Below are 17,167 nucleotides of genomic sequence, written 5' to 3'. Positions count from 1 at the left end.
AACCGAGCTCCCGTCAAGGACAGCAAAGCCCTCAGAGGCCTGGCTCCCGGAGCCCCCACCCCTCCCACTGCCTGCCTGTGTCATTCATTGTGGAGTCTGTACCAAGATACCCTCTCCCCCGTGAGCCTGTGAGGTATCAGGGGCGGAGGCTGTGCCTCACACCGACAGACAGCACGGCCACAGCCCTCACACAGAGCCTCCGGCACTGGAAACACACTTGAAGAGGGAGGGAGGGAAGCTGCAGAGAGTTACCAAGGGAAGGAGAAAGAAGAGGAACAGGCAAATAGCAGGAGACAGACCTCCCGACCCCCACCTGGGCCCAAAGGGTCTGGGGCCCTCCAGTCTGCCCAGGGGCACAGTGTGGGGTGGGGACAGTGGCCTCGGACACTCCAGCTCAGACCGCAGAAAGCAGGATGGACTGGATGCAGCCATGCCAGAGGCAGACCACACCCCGAGGACCCGGCCCCACCACTTCCTGCCCCGTGACCTTGGCCACACCACCAAACCGCATCAGTGGGTGGAGGCTAATAACAGGACCCACCTCATTCTGCCACTGGGGAGACTGACACAAGAATTCGCTTTTACTGTCTTGGGTCAGAACAGATGCTTTGAACGTAACAACGTGCTCCCAACAGGTGGTGAAATCACAGAATGCCAGAGCTCCGGGGAGCCTCGGGAGCTGCCGTCACCTCACCTCCCCGATGAGGGAAGTGATGAGGTCACCCAGCAGGGACAGGTCCCACTCTCCCAGGTCAACACTGCTCATTCATTCCGTATTCATTCGGCACATCCGACGCGTGTGCCAGGTGCCAGAAAGGAGGGGCCTGGCGCCCGTGGTCTGGTGAGAGAGGCACATCGGGCCCGGAGAAGACCCAGAAAAGCCTGGAGGGCAGAGAAGGGAGGCACACGTGGCGCTCTGAGAGCCTGATGGGAGTGGACCTTGTCGAGAAGGGCCCTGAGCAAAGCTCCCCGAGAGCGCGGCAGCCGAGCTGGGAACCGACACACAGGAGGGACGGGAGGCGAGGAGCAGGTGAGCAGCAGCGAGGCCAACGGTGCCACGGGCACAAGTCTGAGCAGCCCTCGTGCAGCTCTGAGGTCTCCACCACATCCACATAAAACTCAGGTTAACATCCAGGCAGCAAGGACAGGCGGGCTTTGCCTGCAGGCATGCCAGGCTTTGGCACGGTCCAGAGCTGGGCCCACAGCAGGCCCCGGAAGGAGACCACATGCCAGCAGACACCCCCCTGAGCAGCAGCAGCCAAGGCGCAGAGGCTGGGCAGACAGCCTCCAGCCCTGCCCGACCCAACCCCTCACCGGGCACAGGGCAGGTGGGCGCCGCGGAGCGGGGGACCATTCACGCACCTTCTGCGTCCACGGTCTCCTTCATGATGATCTCCACCCGCTCCACGTGGTGCCGGTTCCAGAGGCCATCCAAGGCCTTGCGGTTCTGGTCCCGGAAAGGCAGGATCTGAGCCACAGCCTGCCGGGGAAGCAGACCGGTTATGCTGCTGGTTCTCACGGTGAAGAAGGAATCCTGATGCCAAGGAAGGGCCCCAACTTCTCTACTCCCTGCTCGGAGAAGATGCTCTCAGGAGCCATTGGCCCTGGGCCTTAGGACTTCACAGCTCCAGACGGACTCCAAAAACTGTTAAGTGACCTCCGCAAGGGTTGCCAGCTTTTTATTTTGCAAGGAAAAAAGTATTTAAGATTACTTATCTTCTATTACCATCAGCTTTTAATAAAAGAGACATTTTAACACCAGAAACGGAACAAGAAAAACTTTAGATTGGATACATTCAGGAAGTGCTCTTTTCTCATTTTCCCAGAAGCAAGCGAAAACCTCACCAGGTCAGACACTGGTCTGAGGTGCACTCTTTGGGAATGTTGCAGCTCCAAACGGGGCTGGCTAGAAGGCGACGGCTCTGTCCTGGAAGACTTATGAGGTGCCCACATACATGACCCTGGGCTCACCAGCCTGGTCAGTACCAAAGAAGGCCACGCTGTGCGCTCTCTGCTGCCGTTTCTAGAAGAGATGTTCCGGAGGCACTCGGAGGGCACGCTCAGAGTGAAGTGGCCAGCCAGCCCTCACTGGCCAGTATCTCAGCCCCAGCCTCTGCCACAGTACCTGGATGGAAGGCATGGACTTAGGGTCCCTGATCACTGTAAGATCTTGTTTCCAGCCTTCCGGCTCAAAACAGAACTCAGGAAGACAGAGATACTGAAAAAAGGCAGATGGGTGTGGAATACGTTAGTTCCCACACCATGACCCCCTGGAAACCAGGTGGACACCTGCACAGAGGACACAGGGCAATGAGAAACAAAGTGCTGGCCACGTGGACGAGGGCCACCCATCCTGCCCTTGGTGATCGGCTTTTCCTTCAACCTCTCACCGCCTGCCCACCTTCAGGACAACCATGGGAGCTCCGATTTCACAATGGCTCCAGGCCTAATCCCACAAGCAGCAGTGCGGCTCTGTTGATGGGGTCTACCCGTGCCTGGCTCACTTCAACCCTGGCAAGCTCTCAGCTGAAACTCACCTGCTTGCCCAGGTAATGGTCCACCCGGTACATCTCCTTCTCTTGGAAAAAACTCCCAAGTTCCGTGGCCAGCTGCTGGGCTGAGAGGTGGTCATGGCCAAAGGGCTTCTCCAGGACAACCCGCAGCCAGGCGCCTGGGCCCGGGCGGCAGCTGCTGTTAATGTTGCGGGCAATGTCCGCATAGGCAAAGGGTGGCACTGAGAAGTAGAAAATCCTGCCAGCCTCCCGGAGGCCTCTGTGTTGGAGCTGTGCCTCAATGTCCTTGCTCAGGGCCATATAGTCCTCACTCGTCCTCAGGTGGCGGTACTGGCTCAGCTGCTGGAACTGGCCCCTGAGTTCGGCACAGCGCCCGGGTGCCACGTCCTCAGGGCAGGAGAGGGACTCCAGGACCTTGGCGATGAACTCCTGGCCCTGCTTGGTGGACGTCAGAGCAGCCCCATGGAAGCTGAAACTGTAGCCCTTCCCCACCTCATCCAGGTACAGCTGGAACAGTCCCTGCCATAAGTACTTTTTGGCCAGGTCCCCAGTCGCTCCCAGCAGGATGATGGACACATGTCCCTGGAGCTCCTGGGCCTGCAGGCAAGCCAGAAGGGCCATGTACATCGCCACCGCGAGCATCTTCCACCAGCCAGGGCGCCTGGGCAGAGGTAAGACAGACAAGGAACAAGGAAGGATCAGACATGGTTCAGGTGGCTGGGATGTGGAGGTAAACACATTTCTAGGCTATTAAACATTTCCTGCCTGGCAAAAAACCACCACGTGTTTTCTCAGAAAAATGTTAAAATCCCAAAGTTTGCCCCTCCCTCCACAGCAGCTTGGCTTCTGTGCCAGGAAGCTGGTGGGTAGGAAGTCTATTCTGTAAACAGGGACTATGCCCAGGAAGGTGGTAGGCCACTTGCTAGAGTCGGGCCTCTGTGCTGCAGGAAGCACCAGGGAGGCCCACAGGGCGGCCACAGGATTGGAGCTGTCCACTCTCTGACCACGGCCAGTCTCGTCCACGAGCACAGGGCACCGGGACCATCGGCACAGCTCAGGAATACGTAGCAGGGCCTCAGGTGATGGCTGGAACTACGAGAAGATATGATCACCCCCTCCCACTCCTCCCTTTGCTTCTCCCATGTCCCCTGGGCTCCAAGCACAAAATGATTACTAGTAACTGCCACAGTGTAGTGATTAAAAACATAGACTCTGGGGGCGCCTGGTGGCACAGTCATTTAAGTGTAAGCATCTGACACTTGGTCTCAGCTCAGGTCTTGATCTCAGGGTCGTGAGTTCAGGCCCTACACTGGGCTCCACACTGGGCATGAAACCTACTTTAAATAAGTAAATTAATTAAAATAAAATAAAGCAATAAAATAAAAATGTAGTCTCTGGAACCAACTGAGGTTGAATCCCAGCTCAACTCCTTACTGTTGGACCTTGGGCAATTATTTCACCCCTCCACACCTCAGTTTCCTCATCTGAAATGGGGGTGAGAGTGACCTACGTCACACAGTGTTATAAGGACAAATGAGTTAACAGTTATAAATGCTCAGGACACTGCCGACCACCTACGAAGCACTACAGAAGTGGTAGCTGTTACTACGGTCTGCCACTGACAGCAGCAACCCCGAACCAAGTCCTTCTGTGCAGAAGATGTCGCTGCGTCCAGAGAAAAGCCCTGAAAAAAGACCAGTGGAGTGGATACTATGATAGTTTCCCTTCCGCAGAGAGCAAAGCTGAGGCCCGGGTGGTGAGGGAGCCCGGGTGAGGAAGCGGGGAGCCAGACAGGCACCTCTCTGGCCCCTGAGCTGCCACCCAGCAAATACACGCCTCAGCCTCCCTGAGGGAGCCTCACATCTTGGCTGGTTTCCAGCCTCATTTAAAGCAGCTGACATGTAGGAAAGGTCAGAGGCCGCGGACCCGCCACAAATGCCACCAGAGGATTTGCGTACACTTGTCTTCTGTTCTGACCAACGCTGTGGGGCTCAATGTGCTCCACTCGTACTCCACGGCTCTCCTGTTCCAATTTCCCAGCAAGGCCAGTGCTTTGAAGGAAAGGGAGAGGCGGAGACAGGGAAAGTAATCACGGTCAGCAACTCGGCTCTCAGAAATAGCGGGGCAATGGGGCCCAGCCTGGGGCGCTGGAGCAGTGAAAGAGGATTCGAGATTACTGACAGCAGGTGCTCCCAGACGAGGGAGTAACACAACCCTCAACGATGAGGATCTAATCTGTTGTTCAGGTAGGGAAACTGAGGTTTAAAGAGATACCTGGCCAGCTTACCATCCTGCATCCCTATACTGTCCTCCATCCTGAGGGACCGGAGCGGCCCTCTAAAAGCAGCACCCCCCCCCACCCTACTTTTCCTTCTGCCTCTTCCTCATCTCTCTCAGTCAACAGCCAAACCAAGGCGAGGGGCCAACAGCAGTATCTGCATACCAGACATTTCCACTACTGGGGCTTTAACCGGAGGATCCAGGGACCAGCTGAGTGGCCTCCCAGGCTTCCCCTTCCACTCCCTTCACCTGCACACTCACTCCCAGATCAGATGGGCCACAGGACCATTCTACTTTCTTCAGCTTCCCAATCCCCGTTCTTGGCCTTTCCTGCATTTCTTTCTTAACTGGCAATCGCCCCTGTCTGGAGGGAAGAAAAAGCTGCAAGGTCAGTGCGGGAAAGAGGCGGTGAGAAATCTGAAGCCCAGAGAATAGCCTGGAGAAGCAGGAGCCTCCAGCTGGCAAGCTGCATCTCCGAGCTCCTGATCCGACACGGGCAGCCAGGGCCCTGGACATGCTGGGGACAAGAGGAGGAGCTCAGGAACCTCAGAGAGCCCGGACAGGCAGGTGAGGAGCCCCAAAGGCCAGTACCTCGACCCCAAGCCCAGAAGACTGCAGAACTGGCATGTCCCAAAGCCGGAGCCCCCAGTCACCGTGCTCACCAGCTTCCTCAGTCAAGCGGAGGAATGTGGCATTTGGGTCTAAGGACCAGGCTCGAGACCACCTCCTCCGGCCGTGGGATCTACTTAGGTCACCTACTCAGCTTGGGCCCACATTTCCTCACTATAAAACAGGGCGAATACCACCAAACCAAATGGGGGGTTGGAACGACGAGCTGAGGTGACACAGGTGACAAACCCCTATGCAGATGTTAACTGCCTTAGCTAAACGGAAGGCCCCTCCTGGCTCCTAACGGGGGCACAATGCCACTGTCAGGGACATGTGCACGTCCCTCGTCTCACTGGCATTCACGTCCCACTCCCCAGCCTCGTCCCGATACCCTGCCCTGAGAGGGGGCAGAGAGCGACGGGTACAGCTGTCCTCCCTGCTGCCCCCACGGGGACATAAACAGGCTCAGAGAAGCCGCCCGCCCAAGTCAAGAATGGGGCCCCAGCCCAGGAGCAGGGGTGAGGCAACAGGGAAAGCAGATGGCTCCGATCCATCCACTGGTGGTCTCAACGGCTGGCGTGCCACCAGGCTCTACCCGCCAAGGGCGTTCTGCAGCACTGCCTCCCGCCTCTGCGCCTGCGCGGAGAGGAACAGGCCCAAGGACACCTCCTGAAGTTACACACTTGAAGTGAGCCCCGAAGCATGGATGTGGCCTTCCAACAGCTGGGACTGCCATGGACGGTTTCTATTTTTAATTAAAAAGTAAATAAGAGGGGCGCCTGGGTGGCACAGCGGTTAAGCGTCTGCCTTTGGCTCAGGACGTGATCCCGGTGTTATGGGATCGAGCCCCACATCAGGCTCCTTCACTATGAGCCTGCTTCTTCCTCTCCCACTGCCCCTGCTTGTGTTCCCTCTCTCTCTGGCTGTCTCTATCTCTGTCGAATAAATACATAAAATCTAAAAAAAAAAAAAAAAGTAAATAAGAAAACTGTTGTTGAAAAGTTTGAAGAGCTCTGGCACCGGAAGGACAGCGGGCCCAGCCTAGGCCTCCCTTCCTTGTCCACGACAGGAAGAGACTTCGCTGGAGGACTGCACTTCCCTGCCCCCAGACCCTGTGTTTTCCACGGAAAGGAGATATCCCCTCTCTTACCAGCGAGATGCCAGTGCTCCGCCTTTCCACGGGGCAGTGAGGGGCTTGGCACCTTAGACCCGGGCAGCAGGGCCCCGGAAAGGGGACTCAACAGGAAACGAGGAGCTGATAACTACGTGTCATTCAGAAGTTAACACTCTAACTTCAGCGTGTGGAGGATGCAATTTCATTTACTACAATTATTATTCAAGATACTTGCCAGAAACACGCTACACTAGGAAGCGCAAGCACGGTGCTGCGGGGGCCTCCTCGGGGAGGAGGCGAGACCTTCTTCGGACAGGCTCATCTTAGTGGCAGGCCTGACAGGGCACATGGCCACAGTCCAGGGCATCCTCCACGGCTCCCACACCAGCCGCAGGGGTTCCCATCAGGCATCCTGGGGGGACTCACCTTTTAAAGTACAGCTCTGCCAACATTCCCAAAGCTGTGAGTGCTGACCTGGCCAGCCAGAGGGTCTGGATCAGAATCAGGGTTCCAGTCTTTGTTTCTGGGGAGCACCCCTGCAGCCGTGCCTGACCCGCCCTAGCATGGACCCAGCGTGTGCGGGCGCTCCAGGGGCAGGGTGGTTTCTGGTAAAGGACAGGAGGAAACAGCTCTGGTCCTCTATTCCCGGCAGACAAGGGGCTGAGAAAGGAGCGCGGGAGGTAAAAGTCAGTGGCTGCTGCAGCACTGTTCCCTTTTCCAGTGCCACACTGACACCTTTGATCTCTACGTTCTATTTGCCAAGCAGGAAGGAGGGACGTTTTCTTCAAATCACAGCCTGGGAGTTTGGAATTTCTGGAAGAATGTGTGGGAGTGAAACAAGAGTTCAAACTGAAGATCATTTTTAACCACAGTGGGAGGGGACATGCCCAGTCCCCTCTATAATCACTGACTCAAGTGTTTTTCCTGCGCTCTCCTTGTTCGGGACCATTGGCACCAAACACAGCCATGCAAGTCAAGCCCTTCAGCTGCTAGGAGAGCTGTACCCCTTTCCCTACTTGTTCCCTTTGGCGCTAGACTGGGGACAAGAGTTACAAGATCAGGCTCTGGGGCCCTTTTCCGTCCCTGATCTCACTGAATCCTTACATCCATCACCTCTTTAGGTGTCTTGGGTCCCTGTGACCCCAGGGGTGGGCTGGAGCCACCTTGGACCAGCCCACAAGATTCAACTGCTGCATTTTCAGCAACTTTTCAAGCCAGGTGTTAAACACAGCCATTATTAAAAACCAAATCACACAAATTTATAACAAAATAAACTGTATTAAAAATAAAAGTAATAAATACTTTTAATACTTAATAAATTACTGCTCATTTCCTAATTATTTGACTGCATTTTACTCTCCACCTGTGCTCCTGACATTGACATCTATTGTATCCGTAAGGTGAAGATATTCCATACTGGGGCGCTTGCAACGGCCCGTGCAGAACTACTGCACCACAGGTATTGGCAAATGCTGTGAATCAGGCTCCCCATCACCAGCCCCCACCCCGGAGAGTTGTTACACATTTACCAGCATACACCACCAGGCTTTCATCTCCATTCTGGGCTTTCTCCCCTCAACTCCAGCCTCAATCAACTGCTACTCTGACACCATTAGCTGGACGCCTACAAGACCTACTATGTTCAAAATTGAACAGACTTCTCCCCCAACCTGCTCCAAATGCAGATTTCCCCAGCTTCAGTAAATGGCAACTCTATTCTTCCAGGTGCTGAGGGCAGAAACTTTGTGGGGGGGAGGGGTAAGTCACCCAATCTATTAGCAAATCCTGTAATTTCTATCATCAAAGCTTATGCAGAACACAACTAGTCACCACCTTCCACCACCGCACTCTGGTTCTAGCCACCATCACCACTGTCTGGGTTAGTAGGAACCACCTAATTCACCTCCCATTTCTGTCCTTCCCTGAACATGATACTCGCCTTTTTATGGCTTCCCACCCATCACCTCTTTGATCTCTTCTGCCTCTTGCCCCCTCCAGGCATCAGCCTCCCATCCTCCTGCCTCAGGGCCTTTGTACTTGCTGTTCGCTCTGCCTGACCTACTTTTCCCTGCCGATGTCCACAAGGTTCACTTCCACACTGACTTGAATTCTTTGCTGAAATGTCACCTTCTCTGTGAGGCTTTCTCAGTCGACTCTGCAAAGTTGCAGACCCCCCACCTCCATCTCACTCCCTGCTTTCTCTCCGCAGTACCCATCAGTCTCTAATGCGCTGTCTGTGGAAAGTGTATTTGTTTGGTTTATTCTCTGGTGCCCCTCCCCTCAAAAATGTAATTGCCAATGAGGGCAGGGGGTTTTGTGCTTATCTTCAGGATCCAAAACAGGTGCGCTGTAAGTATGCGCTGAACGAACAAATAAATTCCATCTGCAGAAGACCCCTGTCCCCTGTGTAGGAGCTATCTGCATCTGAATGATGGCACAAAGGAAGACCTGTCTACTGCTGACCCCAAGCGCTGTGACACAGTACACGTTAACAGCAGCTTCCTAACTGTAACAACACTATTAATAATAAAAGAAACACTTACGAGTATTTCACTATACGCCGGATACAAGAGCTTCGTTCACATTCATCAATGGAGTTAAATTCTTGCCACAACCTGAGATAGGTACCACTATTATGCCTGGTTTTAGAATGAGTACAGAGGAAACCAAGGTACGAAGAGGGGAAAATAACTGATAAAAGGGCAGGCAGCTCAGAGGTGATCGGATGTGAATACAGGCAGTCTGGCTTCAGCACCGACCTCCCACCTCCCAGGAAACGCGGGACCACATCCCCCAGTGGTGAAATTTAAAACACTGTATTGGTGGGGACACCGATTCTGCTCCACTAAGAGGCTGGAACAACAGTGACGTAAACAGTCTATTTCTCTCATGTGTCGCAACCACAGAGTAGGAAAACAAGTCGATAAGAAGCACAAAATGAGGCAATCCATATAAAGCGCGTGGCAGGATACTTGGCATAGAGTAAGCACCTAAGAAATGTTAGCTTCTATCATTATTAAAGCAACAGCATCATGGGTAAAGGTACTTTTCTTGCTAGCTTCTTGGAACTGCTACAAGATGAATTAAGCAGCCCACAATAGAAAAAATGCCAAGCAACAGCTCATCAACAGCTTCATGACCTTCCAGTCATACTGATGAAAAATCAAAGAAATATCGTGCTAAAAAGGTTCAAAGTCTCCACTCCAGCCCTTGAGGGATTTATAATCTGGCCCAAAGAATAGGGGCATAAACCCCCTCACTCTGTAGCCACAGGCCAAAGGCCATAGGCCTTTCACCTAACTACCCGGTGCCTCTTCTCCAGCTGTGAAACGGCAATCCAGCCACCTCATTTCAACATTGGGCCAAAAAACCCAGATCATGGCTGTGAAAATACTTTAGGGGGCAATGGTGTTAAGAGCTCTGCCAGACAGACAGCCACCTGGCTCCCAACACAGGGAAGCAAAGAGCAAAACCAGACTTCCTGCTCTGACACGGGGTTAGGGTCTGGCAGAATCCATGCGGGAAATCTGGCATCAATGACATCTTACCTTGTTCAAATTCCACCAATACAGTGAGAAGAGCCTAGACCACTGATGACCAAAGGTGCCTCTTGGCTTCCCTTTTAGATGACCTAAAACCATCTGACTGTAAGAGTAACTTAGTGAACTCCAGTCTTTGGATAAAAATAACTTGAATGTTCGCCTAGAGTGGTTATTTGCTGGGCAGTCCTGTACCTCAAAGAAAAGTTACACAAAGTACGGTCCGAAGAATGAGCTCTGCTCATGCCAAACACGGAGCATTTTTATCTCAGGTGCTCCTAAAACTTACCAAAAGATTAGCCTTATAAGCTCAAAAAGTCTATCCACCATCCATCACTGCAGAGAATGTAGAAAATAATTTCAAATATGCCACTCTACATCAGTCTCCCCTAATTTGCTCCCTTTCATGAAGCCACCGGCCCTGTTGGGAGGACAGGGGGTTGGGTGAGCAAAGAATTTAGGTTTATGATCTTTCCAGAAGTTCTCATTTCCGACTACATTCAAGTTTAAGTGAGCTGGTTTTCAGAGATACGATTCGTTCACTTCTGGAAAACTATTCACTGGATGGGTGTCTTGCAAACTTTGATTGAAACCTGAGGGCTAATGCCACAGATTAAGCTGATTCCAGGAAAAAAGCACCGTTGTTCCTCCTCTCATTGAATTAACTTCCAGAAAGCCTAGGAAAAAGGACGCCCCGGCCCTTCTAAACTAGCCTTGAGGGGCCTGGCTGCCTCCTGCAGCCAAGAGATCTGCAGGGGAGGAAGTGAACGATTTATTTTGAGGGCGCTGGGCTGGGAGGGAACTCGGGCAGACTCTGGCCCCCGCCGGAGTCGGAGCACAGACGCGAGACGCTTCCCAGCAAAACGCCCGAGGAGCTCACGCCGCGCGGCCAGCCTCCCGGGCAGCGGGGCCCACCGACCTCAGGCTCGGCCCCGCGCAAGCGCGCAGCCGCCGGCCGGCTACCAACAAGGCCCGCGCCTTAGGAGCCGAAGACCGAGCGGGGGAGGCAGCTTACTTCATCTCGCCCGTCAGAGCCGGGAAACGGCGGCGGCGGCGCGGAGCGCACGGCGCGGCGGGCCGGGCTCGGGCCAGGCCGGGGCTCCGCGCATCCTCTTCCGCAGGCGCGGCCCACCCCGACAGGTGCGCGTCACGCGGCCGCGCGTCGGACGCGCGCTCGGGTTTCGCCGAGAGGAGCCGGGGGTGACGGGCGCGGAGGGCGCGGGGCCAAGTCTGCCCGGCCGCCCCTTCCCTGCCCCACCCGAGCCGCGTCAGGCCCGGGAGCGCGGACGCCCCCGTGGCCCTAGGCCGCAGACCACCGCGGCCTCGGCGCGCGCGCGCGCAGTGGGGCCGACTCAGGAGCGCGCGCGCGGTCGGGGCCCGGGCGAGGGGCGAGGGGCGCGGGGCGCGGGGCGGAGGCGCAGGCGAAGCCACGCCCCCTCGTTCGGTGTCGCCCGGAGGTGGGGGGAGGCGGGGCCTCCCGACTGATTTCTTGGTTAGCGTGGATAGGGCGGGACTTCAGAGCCAAGTGGACGGGCAAGCGGCCCGCCCGCCCTCCGGTCCGCGGCGCAGGACTCTGCTGTCCATCTGAGGGGCTCCCTGTGAGACACACGAATGGCGGGGGGAAGTGGTGGTGTGAAGGAAGCCGGGAGCCCGGGTGGCTGGGACCTCCCCGGGATCTGGCATGAGCTGTGGGACCTGGAACGGGTTACCTGGGCTCCTCGGGCCTTGCTTTTCTCCATCTGTACAAGGAGCAGCCGCTGGGTTCATCCCGCTTCCCTCAGCCCCGAAGTGGTGATTTAGGGGTCGCAGAGCACGCTATGGCCATTTCTGCTTACACCCACGTGCCCTTGAAGACCCAAACCTGTTCGAGGGGGACAATGAGACGGTGTGCCTCAGCGGTGACCCGGCCTGTGACAAGTACTCAGGAAATGCGGGCCCACACCTGTGTGGCTTTATTTGCAAAACAGTAAATGGGACTAGGCCTTCGCTGTAGGGTGGTGGCGGGGTGCGCACATGAGATGACATGGTCAGCTGCTCTTCCAGCACTCAGTGGCTGGTACGGCCAGCCCTCTACCCCTGTCCTCACCAATGTCGCGCAGTCTCTGACCCTCACTCCGCAGCAACCTCGTGCCTGCTTTTCTCCTAGCCCCATAGAGCTATCACCGCCCCTAGCCCCCCGCCACCCCAGCCATGACAGAGGCAGCTGCTCCTTCCTGAGTGAAGATCCTGAGTGACCTTGGGTTAATGAAGGCAGGGCCACCCAGGACCGCTTCCTGGACATAAACACCCCCCCCCATCCCTACTCCTGGAGCATCTTAGCTCTGTCCCTTCCCCAGACTCACCTTCCTCCCAACACAGGGAGAGGCGAATGCATGGTCACCTCTGTTGAAGAGTGCAGACCACCCAGAAGAGGAATTCTGACTGGAAAGGAAAAGCTTGTAGCAGCTTTTTTATTTCATGAAGGCTCTATTAGAGGTAGAGCATTGAGAACTAGCAGAGGGAACTTGGCAGTGGCCAGCAAAACTAAGCGAGGCCAACAGGCGTGATTACCACAGAGGATATTGGGCAAGAGGGTTCCAAGAAGGCTGGGAAGCTGAAGGGGGTGGGGCCCCACCGTCACCAAGGCCAGGGGGCCATCTGGAGGCCTGCAGGGAGCTGCCAGGCCTCAGGAAGAATTAAGGCCATACTGGGTGGGACCTGGGTGGAGGTCAAGGAGCCAGGTACCCACTGGGCTAGAAATAGGCAGGAGGGTCTGGGGTAGGAGCCAGCCAAACCAGTCTGGATGATGCTAGGACTCTTGGCCAAGAGCCTTCCCATGTTTTGTAACCCTGGGTGCACCATGCCTCGCACAACTGTATAAACTGGGGCCAGGGGAGATACAGCTGAGAGAAGGCAGGTGCTCAAAGACTGACACAGCCGTCACAAGGGTGATCTGTGGGTACCTTGATGGCATCTTTAAAAATATCCCATGGGGGCACCTGGGTGACTCAGTCGGTTAAGCACCTGCCTTCAGCTCAGGTCATGATCCCAGAGTCCTGGGATCAAGCCCCGTATCCGGCTCCCTGCTCAGTGGGGAACATGCTTCTCCCTCTCCCACTCCCCCTGCTTGTGTGCACGTGCGCACTCTCTCTCTAATAAATAAATAAAATCTTAAATAAATAAAATATCCCATAGCCAAGTCAATCATAAGCAGCTTTTTAAAAATGATTTATTAATTTATCTTAGAGAGAGAGAAAGAGAGAGCTCATGCACATGCAAGCAGAGGGAAGAGCAGAGGCAGAGGGAGAGGGAGAGAGAATCCTCAAGCCAACTCCCTGCTGAGCATAGACACCCCCCCCCCACACACACGCAGACAAGGGACTTGATCCAACCATTCCAAGATCATGACCCGACGTGAAAGCAAGAGTTGGCTGCTTAACCCACTGAGCCACCCAGGTGCCCCAATTGTAAGCAGCTTATTAAGAAAATGCATGTGTCCACTTAGGTGTCAGTGGGGCGGGGTCTGAGGAATGACGTGGAATGAGCTTAGGATGTCACAACTGTTCTCCCCACGGGTCCTTTCACTCCTGCACATCACAGAGACATTTTCATTTCTCTACCCTCCTCCCTCTCTTTCAAAGTGCTTATCTCAGGCTCGTCCTGACTCTGTACCTTCTAGTCTGATCTGGACCATTGCTTTGCTTTCTTTCCATCATGAAAGCAATTTGGTCTCATCCAGGTGCAAGAGTATTGCAGCCCCCCCAAACGCACAATTCTAGAACCTTGTCCATTTGGGTCTGTGACTGACTTCTGCACATTTGCCTCATTTGTGTGCTCCCAGCAGCTACAAGGCACTCCAAGCTCCATCACGGGGGACCGGCTGTGCCCCAAACCCTCTGAAGGAAGCCAGAAGAAAGGAGCAATGCCGGGTGGGGCCCCCTGCGACCCAGACTGTGTCTGTGGCTTCCTCCCTCTCAAGGAGCACCCTACGGCTCTCTTCGGGAAGCTGATTTTTTTTCATCTTCCTAAACTGAGGGGTAGGCAGAAGTCAGGGTTAACTCAGCCTGCTTCACAGACATGCAAAGTGAGACCCAGAAAGATGAATGACTCACAAGTGATGTCTGTGGAGTTAGAAATAAAATCACGTTGCCATTTCTATTTTCAGAAGCACTCACTAAGTCAGCTTTGCTTGCTCGCTCGGCGGTTGCACCGGGTGGGGAGGGGGAGAACAGGTGTTGTGGATTTTAAGCCACAAGTAGATCTTTTCATCCCCAGACGTGAGAAAGCTCAGCGCTTTTTTCCCCTAAAGATCGGCTTCATAAAGTCTACGTGAAGTAGTTCCGTGTTGTTTTCCTATTGCTGCCGTGACAATTTGCCACATGGAGTGACTTAAACAATGCAAACGTGTTATCTCACAGCCCTACAGATCAGAAGTCCAGCAAGGGTCTCGGTGGGCTAACACCCCAGGGGCTGCAGGGCTGTGTTCCTTTCTAGGACAGCCCTTTTCTTGCTCATGTGGATGCTGCCAGAAGTCAGTTCCTTGTGGCTTAGGACTGAGATCCCTGTTCCCTTGCTGGCTGTCAGCTGAGGGCCACTCCCAGCTTCTAGAAGCTACCACATTCCCTGGCTTATGGTCCCCTTCCTCAGTCTTCAAAGCCAGCCACAGAAGGTTGAGTGTTTTGATCTCTCCTCCTTTTTTGGGTACATCTCTCTGACCCTTCTGAGAAAGGGTCTCTGCTTTTTTTTTTTTTTTTTAGATTCATATTTATTTTGCAGAGAGAGAGAGAGAGAGAAGCAGACTCCCTGCTGAGCATGAAGCCTGATGTGGGGCTTGAACCCATGACTCTGATATCGTGACCTGAGCTGAAATCATGAGTCAGATGCTGAACCAACGGAACCATCCAGGTGCTCCCTTTGTTCAAGGCCTGTGCTTTTAAGAACTCACATGATTAGACTGGGCACACTCGAATAATCCAGGATAATCTCTCATTTTCAGAGTCCCTATCCTTAGTCACATCTGCAAAATCTCTTTTGCCACGTAGGGTGACATTCTCACAGGGTCCAGACGTTTGGGCCTGGACGTCTTCCGGGAGTCCTTATTCTGCAAATCACAAACGATCACGTTCCAAACTCTCAAACCCTCCTGATTGTCCAGGATCTTGAGGACTTTTTGCTAATAGTTTCACGAAAATATAATTCACATACTATCTAATTCACCCATTTAAAGTGCAAAATTCATTGGATTTTAGTGTGTCCACCAAGTGGTACGACCATCACCAGTATCAATTTAGAACATTTTTATCACCCCAACAAGAAACCATGTACCTATTAGCACTCACTCCCCATTTCTCCCCAGCCGTCTCGGCGCTAGGCAGCCTCTAATCTACTTCCTATCTCTGTGATTTGCCAATTCCGGACATGGCATATGCATGGAATCATGGAACATGTGGCCTTTTGTGTATATATATGTCAGACACACACACACACAGTGTGTGCCTATGTAATGTTTTCAAGGTTCTTCCGTGTTGTAGTGTGTATCAATGCTTCATTCCTTTTATTGTTAAATAATATTTGATTGGATAGAGAGGCAACGTTTTGTTTCTCCATTCATTAGTTCATGGACATGTGTTATGGGGTATTTCCACTTCGAGGTATTATGAATATAATATGTCTGCTATAAACACATGCATACATGTTTTTCTGTGGACTTGTTCTTATTTCTCTTGGACACGTACCCAGCAGTGGAACTGGCCAGTCTTATGGTAACTCTACAGTTGCCTTTTTTTTTTTTGAGGAACGGCCAGACTATTTGGCTCAGTGGCTACACTAATCTGTGTTCCCACCAACAATGTCCGAGCTTTCCTATTTCTCCACTTTCTTGCCAACACTTGTTATTAACTGACTTCTTGCTTCTAGCCATCCTCATGGGTGTGAATCGGGATCTAATTGTGGTTTTGATTTACGTTTTCTTGGCGGCTTTTAACATCGAGCATCTTTTCATGGGCTTGTTGGCTGCTTGTTTATCTTCTTTGGAAAAATGTCGAGTCAGATTCTTTGCCCATTTTCCAATTGGGTTGTCTTTTTTTCATCGAGTTGTTACAGTTCTTTCTCTCTTCTGGGTATAAATTCCTTCCCAGGTGGATGGTTTGCAAAAATGTCCTCCCGTCCTGTGGGTTGTCTTTTCACTTGCTGATGATGTCCTTTGAAGCATAAGGAGTAATTCTGTAATGACGTCCAGCTGATCTATTTTTGTTGTTGTCGCTTGTTCTTTTAGCGTCATTCTTCTATGCGTTCAACAGTTTTAACTCTTACATTTAGACTTTTGGCCCATTTTGCGTTGATTTCTGTGCATGATGTGAGAGGCTGCAGGTCTAACTTCACTCTTTTGCACGCGGCTGTCCGGTTGTCCCAGGATGCTTCGTTGGACTGTCTACAGAACACGCTCTGAAAACATCTGTTTGGATAGTTTATGCAACACTGACGTGATCAAAATCCCTGCCCAGTCCCGTGAGACAGGCCCTAGCAGAACAATGCCTGGCAACTAATGGACCCTGAAGAAATGCTGACAAATGGAGGACGTAGAAGGTGGGGAGCCAGAGTTACCGGGTTCAGGTGTTGGAGTCCCCTTCACGTTGCCCATGGCCGCGAGTCACTCCGAGAGTGTTTTCTCCAAGCGGCCACTTGGCAGCAGTCTGAGGCGGTGCCCTGGTGCCCTTGGGTAGGAGAAGTAAGCCAGCAATGCCACTACTGTCTGAGCCAGATCTCAGGGGGGACAACATCCCAAATTTTGTTCTGAAGCTGCCCTGGGGGTCAGGAGTCACGGGAAAAGAAGAGAGAGGATTGGGGAGCAGCCGGCCTGGAATGTGAACCCGGACAGGGGACCTCGAGTAATAAAGCAAGAGGTTCCCAAAGTCAAGGTCAGTGTTTCTTGCCTTAAGCCTCAAGAGTCAAAAGCAGGGAAAAGCGCTCGGCTGGCAGATGAAATGAAAAGATGAAAGTCCTGGCAGCCACCCCAGCATCTCTGCACCAGCCAATCTGCATCGCATCCTTCGCGCCAAGGGGAGACGCAGCCTGGGGACAGCCAAGCTTCTGGGGCAGTCGACGGATGAGCCTGGGGTCTGGGGAAGGACAGG

General features: G+C 53.5%; 1 protein-coding gene and 1 long non-coding RNA gene across 6 annotated transcripts in view; one reads left to right on the top strand and one right to left on the bottom strand.

Moving 5' to 3' along the window:
* The window catches only part of H6PD (hexose-6-phosphate dehydrogenase/glucose 1-dehydrogenase), a 31,145-nt gene extending 18,056 nt beyond the window's left edge, over window positions 1–13,089 (bottom strand). For 2 of the 5 annotated variants that reach the window (XM_040645752.1, XM_040645749.1), the window contains exons 1-3: window positions 12,398–13,089; window positions 2,538–3,174; window positions 1,363–1,480 (exon numbers count right to left, since the gene is read on the bottom strand). In XM_040645752.1, the coding sequence (XP_040501686.1) occupies window positions 1,363–1,480; window positions 2,538–3,174; window positions 12,398–12,429 (787 nt within the window). In that variant the 5' untranslated portion in view covers window positions 12,430–13,089. The other 3 variants (XM_040645750.1, XM_040645751.1, XM_008694759.2) reach the window with 3 other exon arrangements.
* Window positions 13,090–14,877: 1,788 nt separating this feature from the next.
* LOC121106402 lies at window positions 14,878–16,950 on the top strand. Its single transcript, XR_005839018.1, has 2 exons — window positions 14,878–14,939; window positions 16,447–16,950. It is a non-coding gene; the product is annotated as an uncharacterized LOC121106402 (long non-coding RNA).
* Window positions 16,951–17,167: the final 217 nt, after the last annotated feature.

Source organism: Ursus maritimus, unplaced genomic scaffold, assembly GCF_017311325.1.
Source record: "Ursus maritimus isolate PB19 unplaced genomic scaffold, ASM1731132v1 scaffold_32, whole genome shotgun sequence".
NCBI lineage: Eukaryota > Metazoa > Chordata > Mammalia > Carnivora > Ursidae > Ursus > Ursus maritimus.
Note: the sequence above shows the minus strand (reverse complement) of the source record. Positions and strands in the feature narration are given on the sequence as shown.